General features: G+C 46.0%; 1 protein-coding gene across 1 annotated transcript in view; it reads right to left on the bottom strand.

Annotated features, from left to right (window-relative positions):
* col5a1 (procollagen, type V, alpha 1) overlaps positions 1–24,704 on the bottom strand; it is a 66,374-nt gene that overhangs the window by 15,528 nt on the left and 26,142 nt on the right. The window contains 40 exon segments of the mRNA XM_068706620.1: positions 316–423; positions 526–633; positions 902–955; positions 1,494–1,583; positions 1,769–1,876; positions 2,503–2,556; positions 2,657–2,710; positions 2,810–2,863; positions 2,954–2,998; positions 3,080–3,133; positions 3,313–3,357; positions 4,180–4,233; positions 4,638–4,691; positions 5,566–5,673; positions 6,970–7,023; positions 7,427–7,471; positions 8,201–8,254; positions 8,486–8,530; positions 9,589–9,642; positions 10,180–10,224; positions 10,314–10,367; positions 11,398–11,442; positions 11,943–11,996; positions 12,750–12,794; positions 13,213–13,266; positions 13,369–13,422; positions 13,513–13,566; positions 13,728–13,781; positions 14,013–14,066; positions 14,208–14,264; positions 14,686–14,778; positions 16,612–16,686; positions 16,814–16,876; positions 17,417–17,458; positions 19,194–19,250; positions 19,389–19,863; positions 19,865–19,941; positions 20,616–21,023; positions 21,134–21,244; positions 22,094–22,225. Coding sequence (XP_068562721.1) covers positions 316–423; positions 526–633; positions 902–955; positions 1,494–1,583; positions 1,769–1,876; positions 2,503–2,556; positions 2,657–2,710; positions 2,810–2,863; positions 2,954–2,998; positions 3,080–3,133; positions 3,313–3,357; positions 4,180–4,233; positions 4,638–4,691; positions 5,566–5,673; positions 6,970–7,023; positions 7,427–7,471; positions 8,201–8,254; positions 8,486–8,530; positions 9,589–9,642; positions 10,180–10,224; positions 10,314–10,367; positions 11,398–11,442; positions 11,943–11,996; positions 12,750–12,794; positions 13,213–13,266; positions 13,369–13,422; positions 13,513–13,566; positions 13,728–13,781; positions 14,013–14,066; positions 14,208–14,264; positions 14,686–14,778; positions 16,612–16,686; positions 16,814–16,876; positions 17,417–17,458; positions 19,194–19,250; positions 19,389–19,863; positions 19,865–19,941; positions 20,616–21,023; positions 21,134–21,244; positions 22,094–22,225 — 3,345 coding nt within the window.

The following is a 24,704-nucleotide window of genomic DNA, read 5'->3' as shown; positions in this document are numbered from 1 at the left end:
CCTCTGTCTGTTTGTAGAGAGGAGAACAAAGCTGCAACAAGGCAGGTTCGCCTTTTAAAGATCCGTTAATCGATGCAAACTCTGTCAGACAAATTCCCCTTGGAGCGTTTAAGGTCACAGGGAAAGAGACAAGAGGATATCTGGCTTAGATCTCAACTGCAAAGTTCAGTGTCTCTGTGAAGTTCTAGGTGTGCATTATGGTCTGTATATTAGTGTGTGAGCGCGCAAAAAGTGAAAGCTTCAATGCGGTTTTACTGAATTTCATCATACTTCGATCTACGTGGGCGGCAAACCGAGACATGAAAAGCAACCCACCTTGTCTCCGTCCTCCCCAGGTGGTCCAGGAGGTCCTCCAGGTCCTGGCAGACCCACAGGTCCCTGAATACCGTCTCTTCCAGCTGGGCCTTGAGGTCCTTTCTCTCCCTGAAATATTGTATTTACAGAATTTTGTCAGCCATGCTTTAACCTGTGATGTTCGCTGTTTTTCAGTACGTCGCAGCAATCTCTATAATGTGATGCTCTTACCGGTCCACCTTTCTCTCCGGAAGGGCCTGGAGGTCCCTGGGGGCCAGAACGTCCAGGGAGACCTGTAGGTCCGGCTGAGCCAGCAGGGCCACGCTCGCCAGGAGAACCCTACAGCACCGCCGCACAAAATATCAAGAGAAATCAAGTGTCAACACTGAAACAAAACCCTAACATCAGGCACATCTACCAAATAGGTCAGACCTCTCTTATGTAAGTAGCACACTGTGCATATCATTATATTATGTAAGTGCCTGGAACAACTGAGGGTGGGAACTTTGCCGTGAAGACAATACCCAGAGATGGAGACGGAATATGGAAGGCGAGAGCGAGAGCGAGAGAACAAACCGAGGATGAGGATGCAGTAAATTGTACTCACAGCAGGGCCAGGTGGTCCATGAGGTCCTTCATTCCCTTTCAAGCCGTGAGCCCCCTGCAGAGCAGAATAAAATGAAGGCTTGAGAAAACAAACACATCTGTTGGGGAAGCACACGTCCTGCCTTGCGCTGGACTGCGTCGAACAGGCCCAGCGTGAAATGGAAAACCTCCTACGGTCCCCAAAGTGGAGGCTGAGAGCAGCCGGGGAGAACAGCTCTTCACTGAAACTGCTGCGAACATCCTTTATATTACAAAGGAACAGGTGTGTCGCATAATTTCTGCACCCTAGAGTTAAACGAAAAAGCTTTCTGCAATTTAATTCTTTCTAACAAGTTGGCAGCAAGGAAATCGTGTGAATTGCATAACTAGCACAACATGACTTTGTCAAAGAATAAAAGATTTAAAAAATAAACAGCCTAGAGCACACTGTTCTCTCGTATAGCCCACTCAGGGACGTGATATCATGTCTGATTCTTGAAGTTAACCAAAGTCTTACAGCGATTTAATAGCCCAGAACTATTATGCAACAACCAAGCTGTGAGAGATATTGACTTTGTGAGATGCTTTTGTACTCAGCAGAAGGGAATACTCACCACAGGGCCAGGCAGACCTCTCTCTCCCGGGAATCCTCTTGGCCCTGGAGGGCCATCCTTCCCTGCTGGGCCGGCAGGACCGAAGTCACCCTGTAGGTCAAAGCAACAATGGCGTTAATTCTATAAATGCATTGTTAAGAGTCTTGTGATTGCATGACCCAAATTACACCCAGGTGAGTGTAGTTACATCATCCTATAAAACAAAAACTCTATGGGATGGGAGCCATGTTTACTACATGTATGATGCTGATAGGGCTCTAAAAAAAAGGATTCACCTTGGCTCCTTCTTTCCCTGCAGCTCCCGGTAGACCCTGCTCACCAGGTGGGCCTGGGGGTCCGGGATGACCTCGATCTCCCATTGGTCCGGTCTCACCTGTTGGTCCCTACAATTTGAAAAAAAAAAAAGAAGATGAAATATAAACTCAGCAGACACTACAGCTATAAAACCCAGTTGCAGAGGAGGTGTGAAGAAGATGCACTACAGTGAGAGGAAGACTGTGAGCAAAATCAGCAATTCAATACCAAAAAGATGTTACAATTTCTCCATCTATTACGAAACACGGCATGGAGGAGCTGAGCATTTGCTGCGTAGGAGGCCTACTAGTCATTAAGGCCACATACAGCTCCGTTATCATCAATGTTCTCAGCTGGAAATATCAGAGCGGCCGGGAGGGGAAGTCTTAAACGCTTATGCATAATGGACGAAGACCCCATTGCTAATATGAAAGAGGATAAACAACACTTATGTCACGGCTGGTGAGATATAGGTACGAGGATAAATCCTTTTATTTATTTTTTGTGGGAAATTCAAAATGCTGAGCGCTTTCTGGTAGTTTTACTGGTGAAAACTGGTCAGTGTAACTTTTAAAACATTTTGAGATGCATATTAGTTATTCTTCAGCAACTTAATGGAGATGTGTCTCCGCACAAAAGAATACAATCAATACAGTAGTGCTGATAATACATGTGAGGGAGTCACACAGCAAGATGGTCAGTGACTGTGACCCACCTGAGGTCCAACCACGCCGGGAGGGCCAGGAGGACCAGTCTTGCCTTGGAATCCCTGTTTATTACAGAAGAAAAAAAACACAGAGTTACATTACCATACAACTGACTCCGTCGAATACAGATGAAGAGCTGAATAATCAAACCAGTTCACTCACAGTCTCTCCTCTCTGTCCAGGATGTCCGGGCAGTCCGTCTTTCCCTGAAGGTCCCTGAGAAACACATACAAATCTATGAATGTGAGTAAAGAATGACAAAGGAGAAGACATGATGGGTGTATATACACAGTTTTTGAATGAGTGAGAACTCACAGGAGGTCCCTTTGGTCCTGGGAAACCTGTTGGTCCCTGAGGCCCTGGCAGACCCTGAAAGCCACAACAAACGATTCCCGGTCAATAATCACTTTGACTCTACACGTTATGAGAATTAAATTGTAAACATGTGCCGGTACGTACCCTCTCACCGAGAGGTCCTGGTGGGCCATCATTTCCTGAGTTACCCTGAAGAGACAAAATAAGGAGTAAGTGGTGAACTTGTACCGCAACATACGCAAGAAAGCGCCAGTGGAATATTTGACGCACCTTTGGTCCGGCTTTTCCCGTTGGTCCTCTTGGTCCTCTCTCTCCTCGAGGTCCCTTGAGGAAAAAGACAAAAGTGATTAAAATCATACAAAGTGTCCTAAGACATATTTGTGACCTGAAATGAATCGGCGTGGGTTCCCCTCATGGAAGCCTAGGTTGAACTTCCATTTTCACCCAAGTGGTGCCAAGCTCGCCATCTGTACACAAGCACGAGTCTGCTGAGTAAGACTAACCGTTGGTCCTCTCTGTCCGCGTGGGCCAGGCTTTCCCGCTGTTCCCTGTGGACACGGAGGACACACACACACACACACACACACACACACACACACAATGATCAAAGGAGTCATATCATGGAGAGGCTGCTTCCTCTAGAAGAATCAATCCAATGGCAGCGGACAGTCACATTTGCAAACAGATTTCAACAGAAATGGGCGATTTAGGAGCTCTGAGATGACCTTTTATCATTAATTAGGAATTACCCGTTTCCAAATGACCATCATTGTTTATCATGTCTTACATTAGATTCATTACTTCCTAAGAATAGGACACGATAATGCATAGTGCAATGATTTTAAAGCGATATTACTATTACAGTGGCTTCATACAATTTTAATGAGAAAAACAATTATATCTTCAGTGTGGCTTTTAGGTTTAAAAAAAAAAAAAAGTGCTCTGGAACTACTTAATGTCACTATTATCCCCTTCTGTCTGGGAGCTCGGTCTCATAAACTTCACAAATGTTTTGTGAAGATGAAAAGCTTTATGTGCCTTGCTCCACTCGCGGTGGCGAACCATTACTCTTGCAGCCATGCTAATGGCCCATCCCTTTAAACAAAGAAAATGAAACATTGCTCAAGTGCCGCAAAGTGATAAACAATGCTTTCGGTGGTTTGAAATGAGTTGCGTAAGTTGTAAAGAAGAAAGGAATGCAATTGTCTCTCTGTCCTTTTGTGAAAAAAAATCTTTATTTTGGAGCCATTCAACTTCCTCTACGTTGATAAATGAAGAGCTGGGACAGCAGCCTGTCTCCAGCGCTACACCGGTATTGATCCGACCCTTGTAGGAATGAGAAGAATAATAAGAAGCCTATCTTGACATACCCGCGTTCCTTTCTCTCCATTGGCGCCTGGGAATCCTTGGAAACCTTGAGATCCCTGTGTGAGAGCAAGAGAGCAATTAATCATTCGAGAGACAAACCTTAAATATTACATCCCTTGTTTACTCCCCTGAGATATCCCCAGCATATTAAACGTAGCCGGAGATTGATTAAGCCGTGGATAAAAGCAGCGTTTTATTGTTGTCATATGAGGAGCTGAGAGCCGACACCAAAAAGCATATTCAAGTCCCCGGCTCTTTGATCAGGGAGCTTCAAGCGTGTCCACTTGTCAGACTGCGGCTTTGCTAAAGAGGCTGAAGGATGAGCCATCAAAAGTTCAGCAACGCAGACTTCACATGTATGAACTTTCTTTCAAATGGCCACATGAATTGGGTTTAAAGTCACTCTATACTGATTCCTGAGCAATTCGTTGACGAGCGATACATGTGTTCACGTATTTACCTTTGGTCCTTGTCTTCCTGGGTATCCTGGCAATCCGGGGACTCCAAGTTTACCCTGATAATGAGAAAAGACAAATTAGAGACAGATTAACACCACGGTCCAAACTGATTCCGAAATGTAGCTCCGTCCAGAGCCACAGAGGATTACTCTTTTCTTTTGGTCCCACATTGTGTAATTCTTTTGCACCTGATGCTTATGATGCGAAAATCAAACAAATGAGACCCCTGGTATTAATCTGTGACTTCATATAAGAAATATATTGTATTTTAATGAGTTATCAGTAATGCAAGAATATTAGAACTCAACAGTAGCATTTATATCCAAAGTTGATCTCCTAATGAGTTGCTTTCCGGCCTAAATGCAAGGCAAGCCGACTGCACTACACTTCTACCCGTACGGCTGTGAATGTATACGGAGCAGTGTGATCCAGATACAGACCGGTGTCTACATCTATGACGCGGTGTTCCCGGCATAATGCAAATGCAGTTCAGATTAATTAAGAGCACTTTAAGCTTTAAGGATAATCAACACATCCACTGTGGTTACTGTGGAACACAACCGCAGCGTTCCCTCCGACGTTTGGCCAATGACTTGCCAAATCGGATTGTGCACAAGTATGTTGGCACTGTCTCAATGTTCGACAACTACTCAAGCCTTAACAGAAAGAACACCGAGAGGCCACATCCTCTAGAAAAGAACCACAATAAAATGTGTGAGGGATTGTCGGCAACAGCTAACCCAGTGTTCAATTTAACAATAAAGAATGTTTAGAGCTCCCAGCTGCTTCAAGAGCAGAAGCAATGAAACATTCGGGTCGCCGTTGAAGCTCTGCTGAGCAATCATCCTCGATCAAACAATTTCGGACACATCATCTGTGGGGTGTGAGCGTTCGAGTCGTGGAAGCACAACCGTTTCCACAGCAGCGTACCTTCTCGCCACTGGTTCCGAGAGGACCGGCATCTCCCGGGAGACCTGAGCGACCTTTCGGTCCCTCGGGACCATCCTCTCCTCTGGGTCCTCCTGGTCCGAGCTCTCCCTGGAAAAGCACAAATATCACATGACTTAGACTTCAACATAATCCACTCGCATACTTGTACATACTCTTATAGCAAAGCCAATTGTTTTTGTTCATTTTAATACCTAAATCATTTCGATGCAGATCCCTGCCCTACGTTACTGGGAACATTACATCACAACAACGGGTTGTGTCGCAACCGTTTTTTTCTTGTAAAGCGAACAAGTCCATCCACTCTGGGTAACTCGGTCCGCCCCCTTTTTAAAACTGTTGCGAGCGTAAAGTTGCGTAAATAATCAAGTCAAGCTATTTTCCTATCGCCGCCCGGCCCCTCGGAGCAGTAAGAGATCCTATTATTGCTTCTCTCTCGGAGAGCGCGCTCCCCTTCTAGCGGGACACCGGCTAAATGACGGAGTACAAACTCGCTCCGACAAGCAGTCGCTGCTGCTGCTGCTGCTGCTGTGGAGGAGGCCCGGCGGTGTGTGAAAGGTATCTAGTTAAAGGCCCTGCGCGGAGGCCCGCACACCCCCCCCCCCCCCCCACTCAAGTACACATAAAACGGCATCAAGCAAACTGTACTTGACTCACACTTGCAAGCTCATCAAAGAGAACACTTGAAATTAAGCACTCTCACTCACACACACACACACACACACACACACACATGCGCGCACACACTTTCCGTAGGAACGCTTCAAAACGAGTCATTTAGATTCTGGTCCATGTGTGACTCCTCCAGAACAGAGGGCCTCCACAAATCCTGGCTTTCATCTGGATCCGCTACATCTCCAGAGGTAAAAGGGCGTCTCTCTCTCGCTCGGGGTTTTGAAGGGGTTTAGAGCGCCATTGATTTCTCCTTTCCTTCTGTTCTCAGCGATGGTCAGGGATTGGGGGATTGATGTTTGAAGTGCGGGTTATGTTTCTCACTGTAAAGACCGTTTCCCTACTACTTGACATTGTAACTCCCTAATGCGGTTCGCAGAAGGAAACTGTTCCTGGTTACACCTGTCAAACTTTCCTCTTTTTAAGTTTGCGGACTGGAAAGTGACAGATGAACACACACACACACACACACACACGCTCACAGCTGGCAATAGGGGCAGCACCTTATGTTTGCTCATTACCCACAATTCCACAGCAGTCACAGAGGCTTAGGCCGTGAGGGGGCTAACATCTCAGGAGGTGGCTGGTGATTTCACTTAGTTCAGGTAAAGGTCACCTCCCCACCAAAACCAACGTTGAGAGCAGACGCAAAAGTTGTGTAATTAGCTTTTTTTTTTTTGTCTTAGAATGATGTTTCAAACTAATAGGCCTTACCCTGTCGCCCTTGATGCCCATATCTCCCTTGAAGCCGGGGAAGCCATCTTCTCCCTGGCAAGAAAGTGAAAAGGAGGCAAAGAGGTGAGGATGCAATACAGGATGAAGAATGGAATAATACAGATGTTTAAACCATTTGTGTGGCATTAATACCCAGAACACACTCAAAGGCGAGCACAAACACACACACACACACACACACACACACACACACACAGATGCAGAGTCTTGGCAAGATCCCCTGTTGCCATAGAAACTCTTGATCGCCTTTTTTTCCCCCTCTCTCTCTTCCGTACCAGCATCAGCTTAACAGGATTTCATTGAGATCATCATTAGCATGAAGCGTTCCGTGAAGGACCGCCGCTAAATATTCAGTACAATTCATACAAATACTACAATTCTCTCTGACGTTTACAGTCTCTTCCTTTCACGGCGAACAAGTCCAAGCGTCTCTTACCTTTTCACCCTTATGTCCTTTAAGACCCCGGACGCCGTCCGCTCCCTGTGACGCAAGAACACACAGACGTTACAGGCCGATAGCTAACCGTCATGTTCTCTTCGGCATGTGTCAAACGAGGGTGTTATGGAGGGAACACCATGTAACGGGTTCATTAAAAAAACGTCTACAGATTAGAGAGTGACCGTAAAAGCATTTCAAATCCTCACAACTACGTTCTTCTTGACCGTTGGTCTCATCTCTTCAGACACTTCAGACTCCGGCCCATGTAAGCGGGGGACTTTTAGCTCGAAAGTCAAACCACTTGTGCGATCCCCTTCTCTCAGTGGAAGCTTTTAATGATTGGATCAGTCACGCCCTCTTGCCAAGACTTTTTTGATGGGATTTCTTTATTCGTCTTGGTTTTATCGGCGGCCGATAAAGGGCTGTGCGCCTTGAGCCGTCGTCAGCCCCTGTGACTAACCTTTACGTGAGCAAAGTGATGTAAGATGTGAAAAGATGACTTTCCCTGTCCTAATCTATTCGTTACTAAGATCGTTTTCATGTCTCTGTGACTAAAGCAGACAGTTCCTAGAAGTTAGGCAGCTCAGGCTTTTATTTTGTTAAACTACAGCTTTTTTTTTTTTTACAAAATAACACTTGGAACGACCTTGGAAATAATAACGTTTTAATAAGACAACAGGCAACTATTAGCCCATAACAGTTGTTAATTGCAGGGTACCACAACCTAATGATATCACAAATGGATCTATTAGTGGTCGATAATCATCTCACCTTCACGCCTCGGGGCCCAGGATAACCAATGGGTCCTTGAGGGCCAGCAGGGCCCTGGGGAGGTAGATGTTTAGCGAGAGCATGTAGCACACACACAATTACAAGTACACACACACACACACACACACACACAGTGCTAATGTTATCTACATTTATGCAAAATGTTGTATGCAAATGTGTCTAAACTAGGACAACGGGAGAGGAAAGAAACCTAGAAAAGATGGAATAAATTCAGAGGAATAACGATCGTAATCTCCAGAAGTGAGAGGAAGAAAGAAACCTCACCAGGTGTCCTTTCTCTCCATTAGGCCCCTCCTTTCCAGGGTGACCCTGTGAATTATTAAGAGAAACATTATTGAATCCGATCTCAGGATAACTACCACCATAAATACTACAACACCCACCTATAACTGAGGGATTAAGTTGTAAAACTATGGGAGGATGTATCAACGTGGAACATTGGAATAAGAGCCTTTTAGAGTTCAATCTCATTTGGGCTTTTTAGCCTTAATGCATCAAGTAATATAGAGGCACTGCCGGCTATTACTGGGCTCTAAAAGCCAAGACTGCCGTTTTGGGACTTCACAATACCATTACACACGAACCGTACGCAAACACAAAATTCAGAGGACGCAAAAAAAAAAACACACACACGTCTGATACGGATGTCCAGTAAAAAGAAGAAGAAAATTGATTGCATTCTCGTGAGACAAAGGAGCTTCTGCAAAGGCCTCTGATGGGCTCTTAGCGATGTGAGAGAGGATGGAGGAGACAATAGATACGAGGGAGGACAGGGATGAGGGGGCAAGGAGGGAGCATTGAGATTGAGAGAGACAATATTGCGGTTGATGGAGGAGGCAAAGACGTGGATGAATCAAGAAATAAGCACAGTGTCTCAATGGCGGAGAGCTATTTCTAAGGACCAGGAGACATTGTACGGTGTGCGCTCTCCTCCATCTCTAATTCCTCTTTTTCGCCAAACCCCCTTGTATGCTACACCGACTCCACGGGTATTTTTTTCTTTCGCTACAGTTATTCATATTTCACTGTCTCTTAGGTGACGCCCGGGGCCTTCTAAGACAAACCCCGGCCCTGCCATTAGCGCAGGTGTCTCCGGTGCCGTCTGTGCAGAGATGTTTTGCGTGGGCGGGTTGTTCAACTGTTACACAGCTGCGTGAATGTGTTGTACCATACATATGCTTCGGACAAATAATCATCTCAGTGTGTCGCTAAACGTTTTGAAATTCCACGTACTGCTTTTTTTTTTGAAAGTGTTGTTCTTCACAGTTATTATAAAAAAACAAAACGACAGAGCGGGGGAATAAAGAGGAGCCGTTTCACGTCTCTTCAGATGTGTGTGTGTGTGGTGTGTGTGTGTATGAACTCACCGGTGGACCGTCGGCTCCTGGCATTCCCGGCAAGCCTGGCTTCCCTGTAGGACCCTAGACAGACAGACAAGACGTTGGGACAAAAAAGACATCGCTGAGTAAGACGGCACGTAGCAGTCAAAAGTTAAAGGTGTCGTAAAAGTCATGCTAACAGCTCACCTATTCCTGATTTGATTATATTTTTGCTTCATCACAGTCTTCTAGTATTTAATTTGTTAAGCAGGAGAGACGTAATATCTACATTATTCATTCTCACGCTGTTCGGCAACAAACTGGATACCCTCCATACAAACAGGCAAATGTGATTTAGCTGAAATTGGATTAAAATGTATCAGGATTAAAATCTGTCTACTCGGCACTATTTGCGTCCCGCGTTGGGGATGGGGGAGCCGTTTGCATAATAGTGTGATAAGCATTTTGGAGCTGAATGAGAGCAACTTGGCTTTCAGCTCATGCAAATGAATGAGACGACTTCTAGCAAAATTTACAGATTTTCGGGTCTAGCGTTTATTAACGTTTTATCAAGCTGGCAGGTTTCTCTTTTCCTGTGGAGTTGCAGAAACGCCGTGTTACACACATGTGATATCTTACCTTATCTCCTGGCGGTCCGATGGCTCCTTGGGGCCCTGCAAGTCCCTGTGGAGAGGACAGAACATGCTCAGAACAACATATTTTGATGGATGAGAGAAAATCAAACGTCGCGGACAACCTTGTTCATCACTGACCTGGGTGCCTGGGTTGCCTTGCTGTCCAGGAGGTCCTGGCTCTCCTTGAGGTCCCTGAAGAAAAAAAAATAGTTAATTTTAGAAATCTCATTTAAATACTTTAAATAATTTAGTTGACTAAAACCTCCCTCATAAAGGGAAGAGAAATCCGTTGCTCCATAAGGTCCATTAAAGACTAAATGCTTCCCTCAACCGATATAAATCAGGAGCTGTCCAACAGTGCATCACTGCATTATTACATTGTTATACCTAAAGAGGCAAATAGCACAATATCTTGCCCGGGACACACACACACACACACACTCACACATTCTCACACCTGCTTTCCTAACGACAGGTCAAACACGAACACACGCTCACTCTCAGATAACTGGCAATCAATTACGTGGCCCTGGTCCAAGAGTCTGGGGAAGCTGTTGATCTTCCATTTCTACCTAGTTGGAACATTCTCAACAGAACAGACAAGCTGTTTCAGCCAGGTATTCTCTCATTACGGTCAGGCGCTACCGAGAAATTGACCTGGAACGATCCAACCGGCGGTGGCGGACTGCTCAAATGGACCTAAACACGGCCGGGCTATTCTTCGTTAGCCGCTAAGTATCCTCTGATTGTACTGGCGTGTGTGTGTGTGTGTGTGTGTGTGTTTGTGAGGATGAGTGCTCAACCCATCTTGTGGGGACATAACTCAGATTACGCAGTCACACTGTGGGGACTCGCCTTTAATTTGGGGACAAAATGGGGACAATTGCACATCCCCGAAACGTAAATCATTTACATTTTAGGGTGGAGACTTGGTTTAAGGTTAGGCTAAGGGTCAGGCTTAGTGGTTAGGGTTAGGATAAGTTTCCAGGAAGTAAACGTAAAAGCAATGTAATGTCCCCAAAAGTCGTCAAAACTCTGACTGTGTGTGTGTGTGTGTGTTTGTTCTGTGAGCGTAAGAGAGAGTGTACCACAGATCCGAGGATAGAATAAAAAGAAGGACGGTCTGTGACAGTTGTGTGTGTGTGTTTTTGTTTTTTTGTTTCATTTGGGAAATGGAGAATTCCTGATGCAAAACATTCCAATCAATTTCAGCGTCACTCACTATGTTTCCTTTGGGTCCAGAGTGGCCATCCATGCCAGTAACGCCCTACAGCATTGGAGATGAACACAAATGTTTAGCGCACATGAAGGAAGGCCAGCACATCTGTAATACACTGAAAAGGGTTAGTATTTCAGCGACACTTTCTTTCTTTTTTTTAGCTTTCTTTGCCTTTTTTCTGAGGGTTATGATTTATTGCATGTGATATATCTCTACTTCGTGCGCAGGGACATCAGTGCAAAATAAGCTGCTTGATTGATGCGCACTGTCCACGTGAAATTAAATCAGTTGAAACAGTATTAACGTTCGGCTTTAGCTTCGCTGTAGACATTTGTCTGAAACGCTGAAGTTTAACTCAATACCGTGTGCTACTCTTTGTGTATGCTGTCTGAAATATATTGAGTTATATTTCCCTGTGGGTGTTGTTTGCAGTGGATTTTGTTTTATGAGAAGGTAAAATAAAAAAACACGATTCTGCTCACTAAACAGTAAATCTATTCAACCGGCGTGGATATGAAAAGGTGAGAGGAGGGTCACGGGGGACTCACAGGGGGTCCTGGAGGTCCCTGAGGTCCTTTTGGACCCAGCAAACCACGGGGCCCCTAGGGAGGGAGAAAAAAAAAAAAAAGACAGGAGGAAAATGAGATTGAGAAGGATATCACACCTGTGAAAGGCTTGATGAATTATTAAACACTCAGGTATTAAAATCATACTTCTGGAAACAACCTGACGCCCCAAATGTCCTTGAGGATATTCTACCAAGTCAGACTGTGATGGAAAGCTGAAGCTTTTTTTTCCCCCTCTCTCTTTACTACACATTAATTCCCCACAGCTATGCCTGTCAAACATATTGCTTTGAATCGCTGCGCTTTGCCTCATAGCTACAGTTACCTAACGAGACCTGTTGTCGCGTCGCTGTCAATGCAAAACCGATGGAGCACACCCTGGTGGACAAAATAAGTCACAACAGCAGCTATCTGGCTCCTTTCTCGCTGGTTTCTCTTTCCCTGTCTTTCTCCTCCTCCTCCTCCGCGGGGGAATATCCTGCCTGAGAGAGTGGGAGGCTATTATAACAAGCTTGATGTGAGCCGCCTCCAAAGCTCCTCTCGTACAGATGAAACACCAGCAAAGCCTCATCAACCTTCACTTTCCAGCCATATAACGCTGCGAAAACCCCTCAATTTATGTGAATATGAACAGCGGCTGCAGTATGCAGATGATGTATCAGATCCCTCAATTGTTCGGCAACACAATGGACACGACGAGCGCCGGCCCTCTCAGCTCTATCAAACTCAAAAACTCTCAATCTCAATCTCTCGGTGTAAGACCGAATGGTAATACGTGGGATCACTCACTGGTTCACCGGGAAGTCCCCTGGGTCCGATCTCTCCATCATCTCCCTGGGAAAGAGAGAGATAACGGGTCAGAGTGTGGAACAGGCAGAAAGTGTGTGTGTGTGTGTGTGTGTGTGTGTGTGTGTGTGTGTTTGTGTTTGTGTGTGTTATGAGAGAGAGATAATAGGAAGGCACAGAGAAAAAAAGCCGGGGAAAAGAGTGGATCAGGTTGCATCAGCTGTGGGTAATGAGGACGGTGAGGGAGATTACAGGCAGATAAAGGTGTGCGGAGATATAAAAAAAAGGAAGAAAAATATTAAATGATGAGTGAAAATTCTGGGGCTGACAAAAGAAGGTGACTTTGGTAAGAGGAAGACGTAATATATCTGACTTCCTGCAGCATAACGATAATGACTAAGGGGTGAGGAACATCGCACACAAAAGAGAAAGAGACGATAAATCGTGATTTTTTTTTTTCTGTTACCCTTTCTCCGTCCTCTCCAGGACCACCAGGAGGTCCAGACGGGCCAGATTCACCCTATAACAGCAAAACATTTCGATTTGAACAGCGGCACGCGTCAAAACAATCCAACACACGTACCAAAAAACACACTTTTCATAGCGCCACAAAAGAACTTACTCTGTGTCCTTTCTCGCCGGGAAGTCCGGCCAGTCCATCGAACCCTCTGTCTCCCTGAAGAGAGAAGAAAAATCAGGCTTTTTAAACTGGTATTATGAAACGCGGCGCATTGAAAATGCATTATGAATGTGGCGGGCAAGGTACCTTGGTTCCAGACTGTCCCGGCATGCCCCTGGCACCGTCGGCTCCAGAGCGACCCTGTGAAAATGAACACAGTTACGTAACACGTCTGTTAACACGCGTCCTCGTGAAGATGCTGTGAAGACTAGATAGTCCTGGCTTTTAAAATCTACAGCGACGACCAAATGCGTGTCGGCGAGTAATACGTCTTCGCTGTTCTCAGTTTGCGCTGCACTTACCCTTCTGCCAGGCTTTCCGGAGGGTCCAGGGGTACCCAAAGGTCCACGTGGTCCCTGAAACGAAAACACTTCGATTAAACTCAACTTTACATCCTCATCTTGGAATAATCAAACTGAAACAAGAAACACTGCAGACCACTTTAATATTAAAGGGTTGCAAAAATAATGAGTTTGATCTAATCCAATACGACAATATTTGAACAGTTAATATTAATAGGTTAACACATTTTCAGATGGGGTTTGCTTTGACTTAGTTGTTTCTGTTAAATTAAAACAATCTCCTACCTGAGGGCCTGCCTCTCCAGACTCTCCCTTCAGTCCTGACACACCGGGAGGACCCTGAGAGGAAAGAAAGTAGAAGCTTTAATGGAGTCAAGTCTTCAACTCGGCTACAAACTGTCTGTATTATAACTGTTGATTATTTTTTATTCTATTGATATTTAGTCTGCGTCTGTCGTAAAGGTGCTTTGAAACACATACCAGAGGGCCGGATCTGCCAGTCAAACCCATTGGACCTGTAGGGCCGCGCATAGCCAGCTGATCACAGGAGGGAAAAAGAATAAGCAATAAGAGGAAACAAAAAATATATATATATACATATATGTATATCATTGTAGGCTGCTGTACATGTAGCTGATAACATGGATTTGTGTGTGTGTGTGTGTTGTAAGTGTATTTGTGTGTGTTCATGTGTTCTGTGTGTGAAATTGTACATGAATTATGCATGCTTGTGAGCAACGACGGGGTAATAAAATGAAATAAAGAAAATAAATGACGATAATAGAGGAGTACCAATGATGTGATACAAAGAGAAATATCATGCAATTATGGCAAAAAATAAAATTCAAAAAACTTATTTACAACACAATAAGAAATAGTTGTGACTTATTTCAACAGGAGAGGCACATTTGGCGGGTGGAGAATGACGACTGCAGTCTGTTTGTGTGTGAACTGTTACCCTAGCCTGCTGCATGATGGCCTGCATCTGGGACTCCTGCGCTGACACAGCAGGTCCCTTCTGACCAGAGTCGCCTCCAGCGCTGAATCTGAACTATGGAGGGAATCACAGATTTTGTGACACTATCAGCCGCAGCAAAGGTGATACCAGCACACGGGAGGCACCGGCAAAAGTAACAGCTGCAGACAAAAAATGTGAAATGACCACTGCAGCAACATGAATATTTGATTTTGAACCTATAACCGACAATGTCTTTAATATTGCTTTAATACGACATTCCCGTCTTGAAACTCTGCAGCAGATGTTGAGCTAAGCATCTGCCTCCAGCTGTCAAAACCAGCACCATCAGACGTCGCCTCTGCAGGCTTTCGAGCTTCGAATTCTACTGGCATCTGGTGGTGATATTCCAGCATTGCACCATAGGTGGATATCCAGGACCGCGGGTGCAACGCGGGTTTGGTTTGGGCCAAGCGTCCCTGTCGGTTTGGTTTACAGACGCGGAGCGACAGCAATGCAGGATTTCACCATCACAGGAACGTTGTTACCAAGAGGCAAAATACAAACAGTCGATTCAGAACATCAGGGATGAATCAGAGCCGCTGCGGCTCACCCACAACAAGCCACATACATCCAGAACTTTTCACAAGCATTGTGACAATTTCACATTTCCTTCTTCTGACTCGATTTGCTGAGTTTGATTAAATATTGGCCCTTCCCTTTGCTATCTTAGTCACAATCAAATACATGCAGTTATTTGCTTTTTTTTTTGTTTCCTTCCTGCCAATCTGTGAGCCTTTTGGTCTGTCTTCGATTCTCTCTCTCTCTCTCTCTCTCTCTCTCTCTCTCTCTCTGTCTCTCTCTCTCTCTCTCTCTCTCTCTCTCTCTCTCTCTCTCTCTCTCTCTCTCTCTCTCTCTTTATCTTCTTTCCTTCTCCAATATGCAATTCTTTACTGACATTCCTGTGCATCATCGAACCTTGAACAAAATGTTCAGGGGAGGAGAAAAGCACTGCGATGGGAACTACATCATTTTTCTTTTTTTCACACAACACCGACTCACGGTGGAGCACGCCGAGCGCAGAAAATAAAAGAGAAGATGCATCTCCAGTCACCGGACCGTTTTAAAGCAAAGACACGCAAGTCAACCCTGTTGTGTTGATGCCACACTTTTTTTCACACCGAGCCATAGAGTCCTCTGGTGAGAGGAGGGGGGCGGAACAACAATGCATGTTTCCCATTAGCCCCAGGAGCTCAGGGATCGGATTTCGAGCGGCGCTTTCTGCCAGCGGACACACCAGAACTGACTCGGGTTCCTGTCCAGACGGAGCTTGCCTCATGGCTCACCCAGACAAGCTCTGTGAAAACCACAACCTCACATCTGTACAACTAATCAGCGGCTGTATCAGACATCGTGCAAGTACAAAGAGGGGGGGGGGGGGGAGTCAGAAAGGTAGTCGATAGCGTGGCTGCGTAGCTGCGATGGTTGAAAGCCATTAGATGCAGCTGAAGCTACACGGAGAACTGCACTGCTTTGCTTCCCGTCTACAGCTGGACGACTTCCTGGAAGGACACGCGATAGGACGTCTCAAATGTTGGCGAAAGAATGTGGCGCTAGTCGGGAGAAAAAGGCCCTTACATATGCAGATAGTTCATGGAATAAACACAACTGAGCGAGCACTCCAAGTGATAGAGAAGAAGGCCGTCTAAGTTACTGAGCATACCACAAGGGGCTGCTAAAGCACATATTTACATATCAAAAATGGCTTCAAAGGAAACCCCCTTCATTCCTCTACACTGTGAACCACATGTCAGAGTTATTGATAACACAGAGAAGGATGCATCACACTTGGCTTTAAACAAGGTCCAGACATGGACGTAAAGCCTCATGGGAACAACAACAACGTGAAAATGTGATCATTTTACTTACGGGCAGCATCAGCACAGTTCCAGGGCTTCCTGGCAGACCGTCAGCACCGGGAAGACCAGAACGACCCGGAGGACCCTTCCGTGGAAAACCACATAAACACGAGTACACACACACACACACACACAGGGGGACAGAAATGTGGTTAGTTTCTGTATTCTAAGAGCTTTGAAAATCTGTGTGACATGTAGAGCTTTAAACACACCCTCTCTCCAGGATCTCCAGAAGTGCCTGGTGAGCCAGAAGAACCTGGGGGTCCGGGGAGACCCTAAGTTAAGCACAAAGATCTCGTTTTACACACAATCACACGCGCATAATGCATCACAAAGAAACAGTCATATTTGCTCGGCCTACAAGTTCTCGCCTTTATCTTGCGCAAAGTGGTCACACATGGGAGAAAGGAATGCATGAGGCAATATGGGACAGCTTGTTGAGTAGTAAATCCAGAGCGAGGCGCTCTTCGTTTGTCTATAGCTCAACGCTTGAATGGCCGCCCCTCTGTGGGACTCCGTCGGCAGGGTGTCAAGAGCAACGGTGTCTGAAAGAACCGTCCTAGATAAATAATTAAGTTCTTCAACATCTGGGCAAGTCCATATCTCTTCGGGGGAACTGTTTTGGCCGCTCCCTTTGCATTACGAATCAGGCAGCTGGGGGGGGATTTTCACAGCAAAGCACAACTTTTTTTTTTCTTTTTATTATCCACAGGACGTAGCATGCACGGACTAGAAGACTGGGTAAACCGTTATCAGCTTTACTATACAGAACAGAGGCTATACAGCATAAGGAAAATAAAGAAGGAGAGACTTACTGTTGGCCCTTCAGGCCCAGGCGGACCCTCCACTAACATTCCCTGAAACACACAAGCACAGATATCATCAGTTACCGCAAGAGTCTATCTCATGGCCACACATATCTGTGATCTGTGCGCAACGATCTCTCTCGGCGTGCAGACGCACCCGCGGGCGTATTCTTTGTTCATCAGCACGGGGCTTTGGTTAAAGGAGGTAAGTGTACACGAGTGCATGTCCCGACACACCTGCCTATCAAGTTTCCACGTCTCAAAAGTCCTTTAGCTAATTTAGCATTTAGCTACGCTTGCAATTAGTCTATGCAGGGTGAGTGACTGCAGAGCCAGAAAGGCAAAGACGCCCAAAGGCGCTCTCCTACCCGGACGAGCCGAGGGGATTACTGATGAAATTAAAGTGATAATTATTAATTTACACTGTCAGATGAAATATTTGCTCATGGACGCGATACAAAGCCGGTTTATACATGCCTCTATGCTTCAACATATATTCGACAAGAGTCACTGAAGGGCATTTCTGCCATAGCTGAAAACAGAGAGTCACCTCGGTCCGGTGTGGACGACTCACAGATGCATCGCTGCAGCTCTTCGGGCCCCAGAGATATTGTTTTGTTTGGTTGCTCTTGTGGTGACATTTAAACCTTTTTTTTTTTTTTTTTGTCACGAGGACAGAAACCCACACATTATCGTAACTCATTTGAAGTTTGTGGTGTTTTCCATCAAACCCCAAGCTGTACTCGCTCAACGTGTTTCATCATAAAAATCACTGCAGTTGATCTTTGACAGTCCCCAGGTTACGCCCGTGTCTCGCCTGCGGTGTGTGCGTGATGGGAAGAGCTGCTAGACCTTGGGGGGAAAAAAGTGTGTGTGTGTGTGTGTGTGTGTGTGTGTGTGTGTGTGTGTGTGTGTGTGTGTGTGTGTAGGTGTGTGTTTTTTTTGTGTGATAACCCACTTTTTTTGCGTGTTTACAAGAGGAAATGACATGCTGGGTGGTGATGTGTACACAAATTTGGTCCAGGAACATGCTTTACAGTCACACATACACAAGCGGTCATCTAGGGAAGTGGACTCTAAGACACACACACACACACACACACACACACACACACACACACACACACACACACACACTCCTCTCTGCTCTCACACATATAAACATGAAGATACTCAGTCACAGAGCGGTGTATACTTAGCGGAGCTCAGTGACATTTGTTTGAAGCGAAACAGCTGTAGCTGTGTGAGAGATATAAAGTCCGTCTGTGTCTGCACGTGTCTTTGCACAGAAATCAAAGCAGTCGTCCTCACCTGTAAATACCGTGTGAGCATCTGAATAAAGGTTGGATGTATTTACCCTGTTTGTGTTTAAAATGAGCTTAGTTTTTTTTTGGCAGAGAGGCTAGAAAAAGCTTTCTCGCTCCCTTTTGTTCTTCCTCTATCCTTTTCCCTCCCTCCATCTCCACCTGTGTTTACACACTACCCACACTGTGTTTAGAGATTACTGACAATCCCTGCATGTCCGTCCTCCAAATGTTTAGCTGTTAGGTCTGATGACCAGAAGGAGCGAGGCCTTGCTTTAAGGACACTGTGAGAAAGGGCCCTGATGTGTTTTAGGCCTTTTAGGATTCTCATTCCGAAGTGAGAGAGCTTGATTGTTGTTTGGATGTGGATCATACATATGTACTGGCAAATATAAACATCCACGCACACAAACCCGTGTGCACACAAGAGCACGCGGCCTACATCTGTTGCTGAAGTATGTTGTTCAAATAGTGATACTCACAGGCTCAATAACAGCAGGCTCTCCCTTCTGTCCCTTCTCGCCACGAGCTCCGTCGACCTGCACACCAAACACACACACACACACACACACACACACACACAATCAGCCAACCCCTCCGCTTCAACGCCATCATCATGACATCCTCATCTTATAGAACCATGTCTTTTGCCAGTATGTCCTTCCATTAGTTTTCACCTGTCCGAAATACTGATCGGTCTCAGCAGGCAGATTTTTGCCATCTTTGTCGCCGTATTCCAGGTCCAGGTCCCCGTAGTCCCCGTAGACATCAAGGTCGCCGTAGTCAGTGAGGGACTCCTCCTTGAACCCATGCTCCAAATCCGAGTATTCGCCCTCGCCTTCCACGCCCCCGCCCGTTCCGGTGGCGATGGATCCCCCTGCTCCGGTGCCGGCGCTGGCCGATCCCCCTCTGGATGATCCTCCTGCGGACGAAGAGCCGCCTCCGGCAGAGCCGCCCCCGATGGTGATGGTAGAACTGCTGCTGCTGCCTCCTCCACCTCCAAGGTGGACTGTACTGCTGCTGCTGCCTCCTCCGCCTCCAAGGTGGACTGTACTGCTGCTGCCGCCGCCGCCGCCTCCAAGGTGGACTGTACTGCTGCTGCCGCCGCCGCCGCCTCCGCCTCCAAGGTGGATTGTACTGCTGCTGCCGCCACCCGCCCAAACCAGTGGTAGATTTGCCGTCCAAGTCATAGTCGTATTCACTGCCGTAGTCATCGTAGGAACTTCCTCCCTATAAAAACACAATTAAAGTCAATGAAGTGGTGGTAACTTCCTGTGTAAACAAATAATACACAAGAAAAAAATATTACTTTGCATTGCGGAGCTATTAAAACGTACACTAAGCGGACTAGAGTTGCAAATAAGGATTATTTTCATTATAAATAAATTTGCACATTATAATTGAAAAAGTTTGCTCTACAAAATGTCAGAAAATACAGAGAAATGCTGTTTCTCAAATTCCTGAAGCCCAAGGTGACGTCTTTAAATGTGTTGCCTGAAGACGTCGCCTGTTCTATCACATATTTAGACGAAGGAATTTGAAAAATGACTTTTTATCGATCATCAAAATAGCTGCGATTTATTTTCTGTTAAATCGACTTCATTATTCTATTGTGTACCATTTTTTTCCAAAAAGTGATGGAGATTTTTGTAAAGCTATTTATCTGTTCATCCATTGGCTTTGCTTCCCCCATGTGGATTGGTAGATTATAACAAGAGGATGGGTCCAAAAGAAGCCCCTGCTTACATCTCCCACGCATAATTCCAGGCAGCACAGAGTATGTAACGAAGTAAAGAACAGGACTTAAAATGTTTTTAACAGCTCATCAATACACCTGTTAGACCTACCGGTCCAAAGCAAACAACAATTAAGTGAGGGTGTCGGTGCAATTAACGTCTACGTACTGATGTGTTATTGGTGATGATGGATATCGAAGATCCTCCTCCTCCACCGGCGATGACCTTTCTGTCGATTGCAGTCCCTGTGCCCAAGTCAATCTTTCCGCCTGCACCCAGATCCAGCTCACCCCCGGTGCCAATGCTGGTGCTGGTGATGGTGACGCGTCGAGAGGTGTCCCCGCCGGGCGACGGCGTGGACTCGTCGTAGTAGCCGTCGTAGTTGCCGTAGCCGTCGTAGCCGTCGTAAGGGCTGGTCTCCTCTCCGCCGCCGGCGGTACCCGAAGAGCTCGCCGAGGAGCTGGAGGACGTGCCAGAGGACGAGCTGGACGAGCCGGTCAACTCTTTGCCGCCGATGGCATCAGCGCCCCTCAGAACCTCCTCCACCGTGGTCACCACTCTGTCTCCATCTGTCGCCTGTAAGGCACAGACAACACACGTGGTTTACTTTGGCGCATTTGTACGATTTGCATTCGCATTGCTACGCGACGTATACATTCGTGGCGAAACACTTATTGGTAGACTACCTTGACTTCTTCTTCTGCGGCCGTCTCGGTATCAGATGTTGAATCCAAAGGCTTGCCAACCTCGTCCTCATAGTAAGGGTATTCATAATAGTAGTTGTCCTCCTCTGTGTTCTGATGGAGAGAAACATGACACTCACACTGAGCGGGAGTATGACTGAGAGAGAGAAAAAAGAACTATCAATTTTAAAAAAAACAACAAAAAAACATGATTTCCAAACATGATCCACTGCTCTGTTTGCCGCTGGGTCTGGCTGATATATGTGCGACAGACTGGCCATCGATCAGCAGCACGCAGGAATGCCTTCTACTCGCGCTGCATCTCCCTGTTGCAACTTGTTACGACTGAATGACAAATTACTTTTTCCAGTGCTTCCCTAATGAATCTGTCACACATCTTTAGCAAAGAAAAAAAAAACAAAAAAAAACAGGTCAAGTTTTTTGTGTACCTTGCAGGCATTACTGACAGGCCCCCGGGGCAAGGAAAAGATGAAGAGGAAGGACTTCCTGTTCCCTCTTTTAACGCTTCTCTGACACACCTTTAATCAGCATGCATGTGTGCTGGTATTCAGTGCAGAAAATGGCGTGGTGCAGGGATGCAGGCTTAGGCAGGCACCACATCATTCCTGAACATTATTAACTAACTGCATAGCCTGATAACCCTGTTCTTCCCAGTCAGCACTTTCCTCTGGCAGAGTGCAGCGTTCTTGAATAAGCAAGAGGCTCTTTCCAGCACAGGATCCAACCGAGATCTGATTTGAGCATTACAGGCAATTATGGATTAAGGGAATGAACTTCCTCGAGTAAAGTCAGCCATGAGACCACTCTTGCTTTGGTTTCTACAATGTCCTGTATGCAAAAAAAATCCACCAGAATCACCTCTAGTTATGGGCGACGTAATGGCCGCACCGTGAGCTCTGAGTTTCGAGGAACCTCGTTTTAAAGAAAGGTCTTGTTACTCACATATTCATCTGGGTTGGGCTCCTGGTTCTGAGGCTGGTCGGGGGCGGGCACTTCACAATCAGGGCTGTAGTGCTCACAGTAGTCGTATGCAGCACGATGGTCTGCTACAATCATTAGCTGCTGGATGTCTCCCTGGAAACCACGAGAAACAAGAAGTCATGAGACCCCCCTGGACAACAGCTACAAGTCATGCATGAGAATAAACAAGCAAACAATCGGCAGAGACGTTGGTCTCACACTCTGTGACCCATGGGGGGAAAAAATGAAGGCATACAAACAAATAGAGATGAGGGAGAACATCTGCGTGCATTATTATCACATGCAGAACAGGCAAGTCCTGAAAGTAGGTCAAGTCAGGGGAATCTAAGGCTGACTGAATTATGAAGAACTCTGTCCGGGGTCCAACGGTGTTGTTTTGCATCAGAGTTGAGCACCAGAGTGTGAGACAAAAAAAGCTTTCAGCAAACAGAGCGGAGTTACACCAGAACACGGAACAAGTGACGGACGATGACACAAACAGACGCACACAAAGTGAGTCTTCAACGAGATGATAGATCGATAGAAACACAAGCCATGCCCCAGATCTGAGGACGTTTCGCCTTCAAGCCGATTGTGTAAGATGAATGGATCAACATATTGTACATGAGCAGACCTGCAGCGGCGGAGCCATTTGACTTAAAGGAGTGTGTGCATATTACCCTTATGCTGAGGTGAAGTGGGGTGGAACAGTAGCAGAAGTGAGAGATTTAAAAGGACGAGAGGAAGGGGAAGGAACAGAGATTGATAGAAAAAGAGCAAGAGAGAACAAGAGGGAAAAGGCTCAGAAGGATCCCCGGGCTGCATAGGGAGCTGGTGTGTGTGTGTGTGTGTGTGTGTGTGTGTGTGTGTGTGTGTGTGTGTGTGTGTGTGTGTGTGTTTGCCACATGTTTCTGAACAGCATGCATATATGGCAGCGAAACGCTGTATTGCATCTATCCAAACATGTCCTAACCAAATGCAGTGATGTCATTCAACATCAATCAAATACAACTTAGCTGAAGCAAATATCTTTTTCTTTTGGAGGGGGGACGGGGGACGGGGGACGGGGGGGGGGTATGAGAATAAAGTGACGCAACTATGGGAATGGGCCGCCACAGAGGATGAAATGTTTTTAATTATGTCCAAATGCAGAAAGTCTGAAACCCTTTAACGTATCTCTCCAGCTGAATTCCTCCCACGGATCACATTTGTGGTCTAACCGGTGCACCGGTTCACCGAGCAGCACCGATCCCACGTCCCCCCCCCCCCCGTCTCTCATCTTTTAATAACTCTCGCAAAAACTCTACACAAGACGATGTTCCTTGCTCCGTCCGCGGCGGCTCATGCGATCAGTGGAGGTTTAAGGAGGATGTGAGGAAAAACAAATCCCAAAAACTTCCTCCAAGGCAGAGAGACTGGAGTGGCCATTACACAACCTCCCCCGGCTCTGAACTCGGGAGCTCCCAGGAAACTTTTCAAACGGCTACTCCTGAGCCTCTGACCCTTTTGTCCAAAGTCGGGTTCTGTAAGGAGCCTTTACTCGGTATCAGTTTCTGTTTCTCCCTTATCCTGGCAAGACTGTGTGCAACAGCTGCGCCGAAAGGGGATGATGGGAATTCAGTGTTTGAAATGAGGTCACATTCAATAAGGAATAAGCCCTCCGTACAACAAAACAGCCCTGCAGTCTGGAGCATTGCAACTGCTTCCCTATTCATCTGCCATTCTATACTGCGTTCCTTTTTCATTTCTTCCACACTCTCTTTCTCTCCATCTTTGTCAAAGGTCCGTCAGGGCCGATCCTTGACCACAAACGGGTTTGATCCTAAATTGTACCGGGACGAGATAATCAATCACACACCTAAGCATTTAATGAGAACATCGTCGCGGCGCAGAGAGCACCGTGGCAGACTGTTTTTAATGATGTGCGACATGTACACAGAGAAAGAAAAGAGGCGTCTGCGTGCCTCGAGAGAAAAGTGCGCCGCTGTAAGGATCTTATTGAGGCTGGGAAAAAAGAAAAAAAAAGCTGATGGCTGCTTTTGATTGTGCTAACTCTATAGCCAAAGGCATACGAGAGGGAAGAAAAGGATGAAAAGAAGCTGGATAGAGAATGTGGACCTGAGTTGAGCTGCGCTTATTCGTTTTTTGGACCATTCAGCACGAACAGTTCCAGCCGTCTGAAGTTTTTATTCTGTTCAAAGTTTCTTTTTTTGGGGGGGGGCTGTAAAAAGGGAGGTTAGGCACTGAGAACTGCACAAAACCAAATGCAGACGAACAGGCAAAGAAACAGAACATTATTTTTTTTTTCAAAAAAAAAAAAGCAAAGCAGCCGACTCAGAGACAGCCTCACTTGTAGTTCTGACCACTCAGCATCCTACGTTTCCCATAATGCAGCTTCATAGCGGCCCATCATTAGACCCTCCCCGCCTTCATCAGCCCGTTCATGACGCACACCTTCTATTATAAACTATCTATTATATATATATATCCCTGATGACATCACAATGACATCGTCAGCAAAGACACGTGAAAAAAGGGCCTGATTGATTCTTAGCCACATTTTCATACAGAATACATCAACAATAATTACATA

Source organism: Cebidichthys violaceus, unplaced genomic scaffold (assembly GCF_023349555.1).
Source record: "Cebidichthys violaceus isolate CVI_PGR_0920_01 unplaced genomic scaffold, fCebVio1.0.p SCAF_12, whole genome shotgun sequence".
Lineage (NCBI taxonomy): Eukaryota > Metazoa > Chordata > Actinopteri > Perciformes > Stichaeidae > Cebidichthys > Cebidichthys violaceus.
The sequence above is the reverse complement of the archived record's forward strand: the minus strand, read 5'-3'. Positions and strand labels throughout refer to the sequence as shown.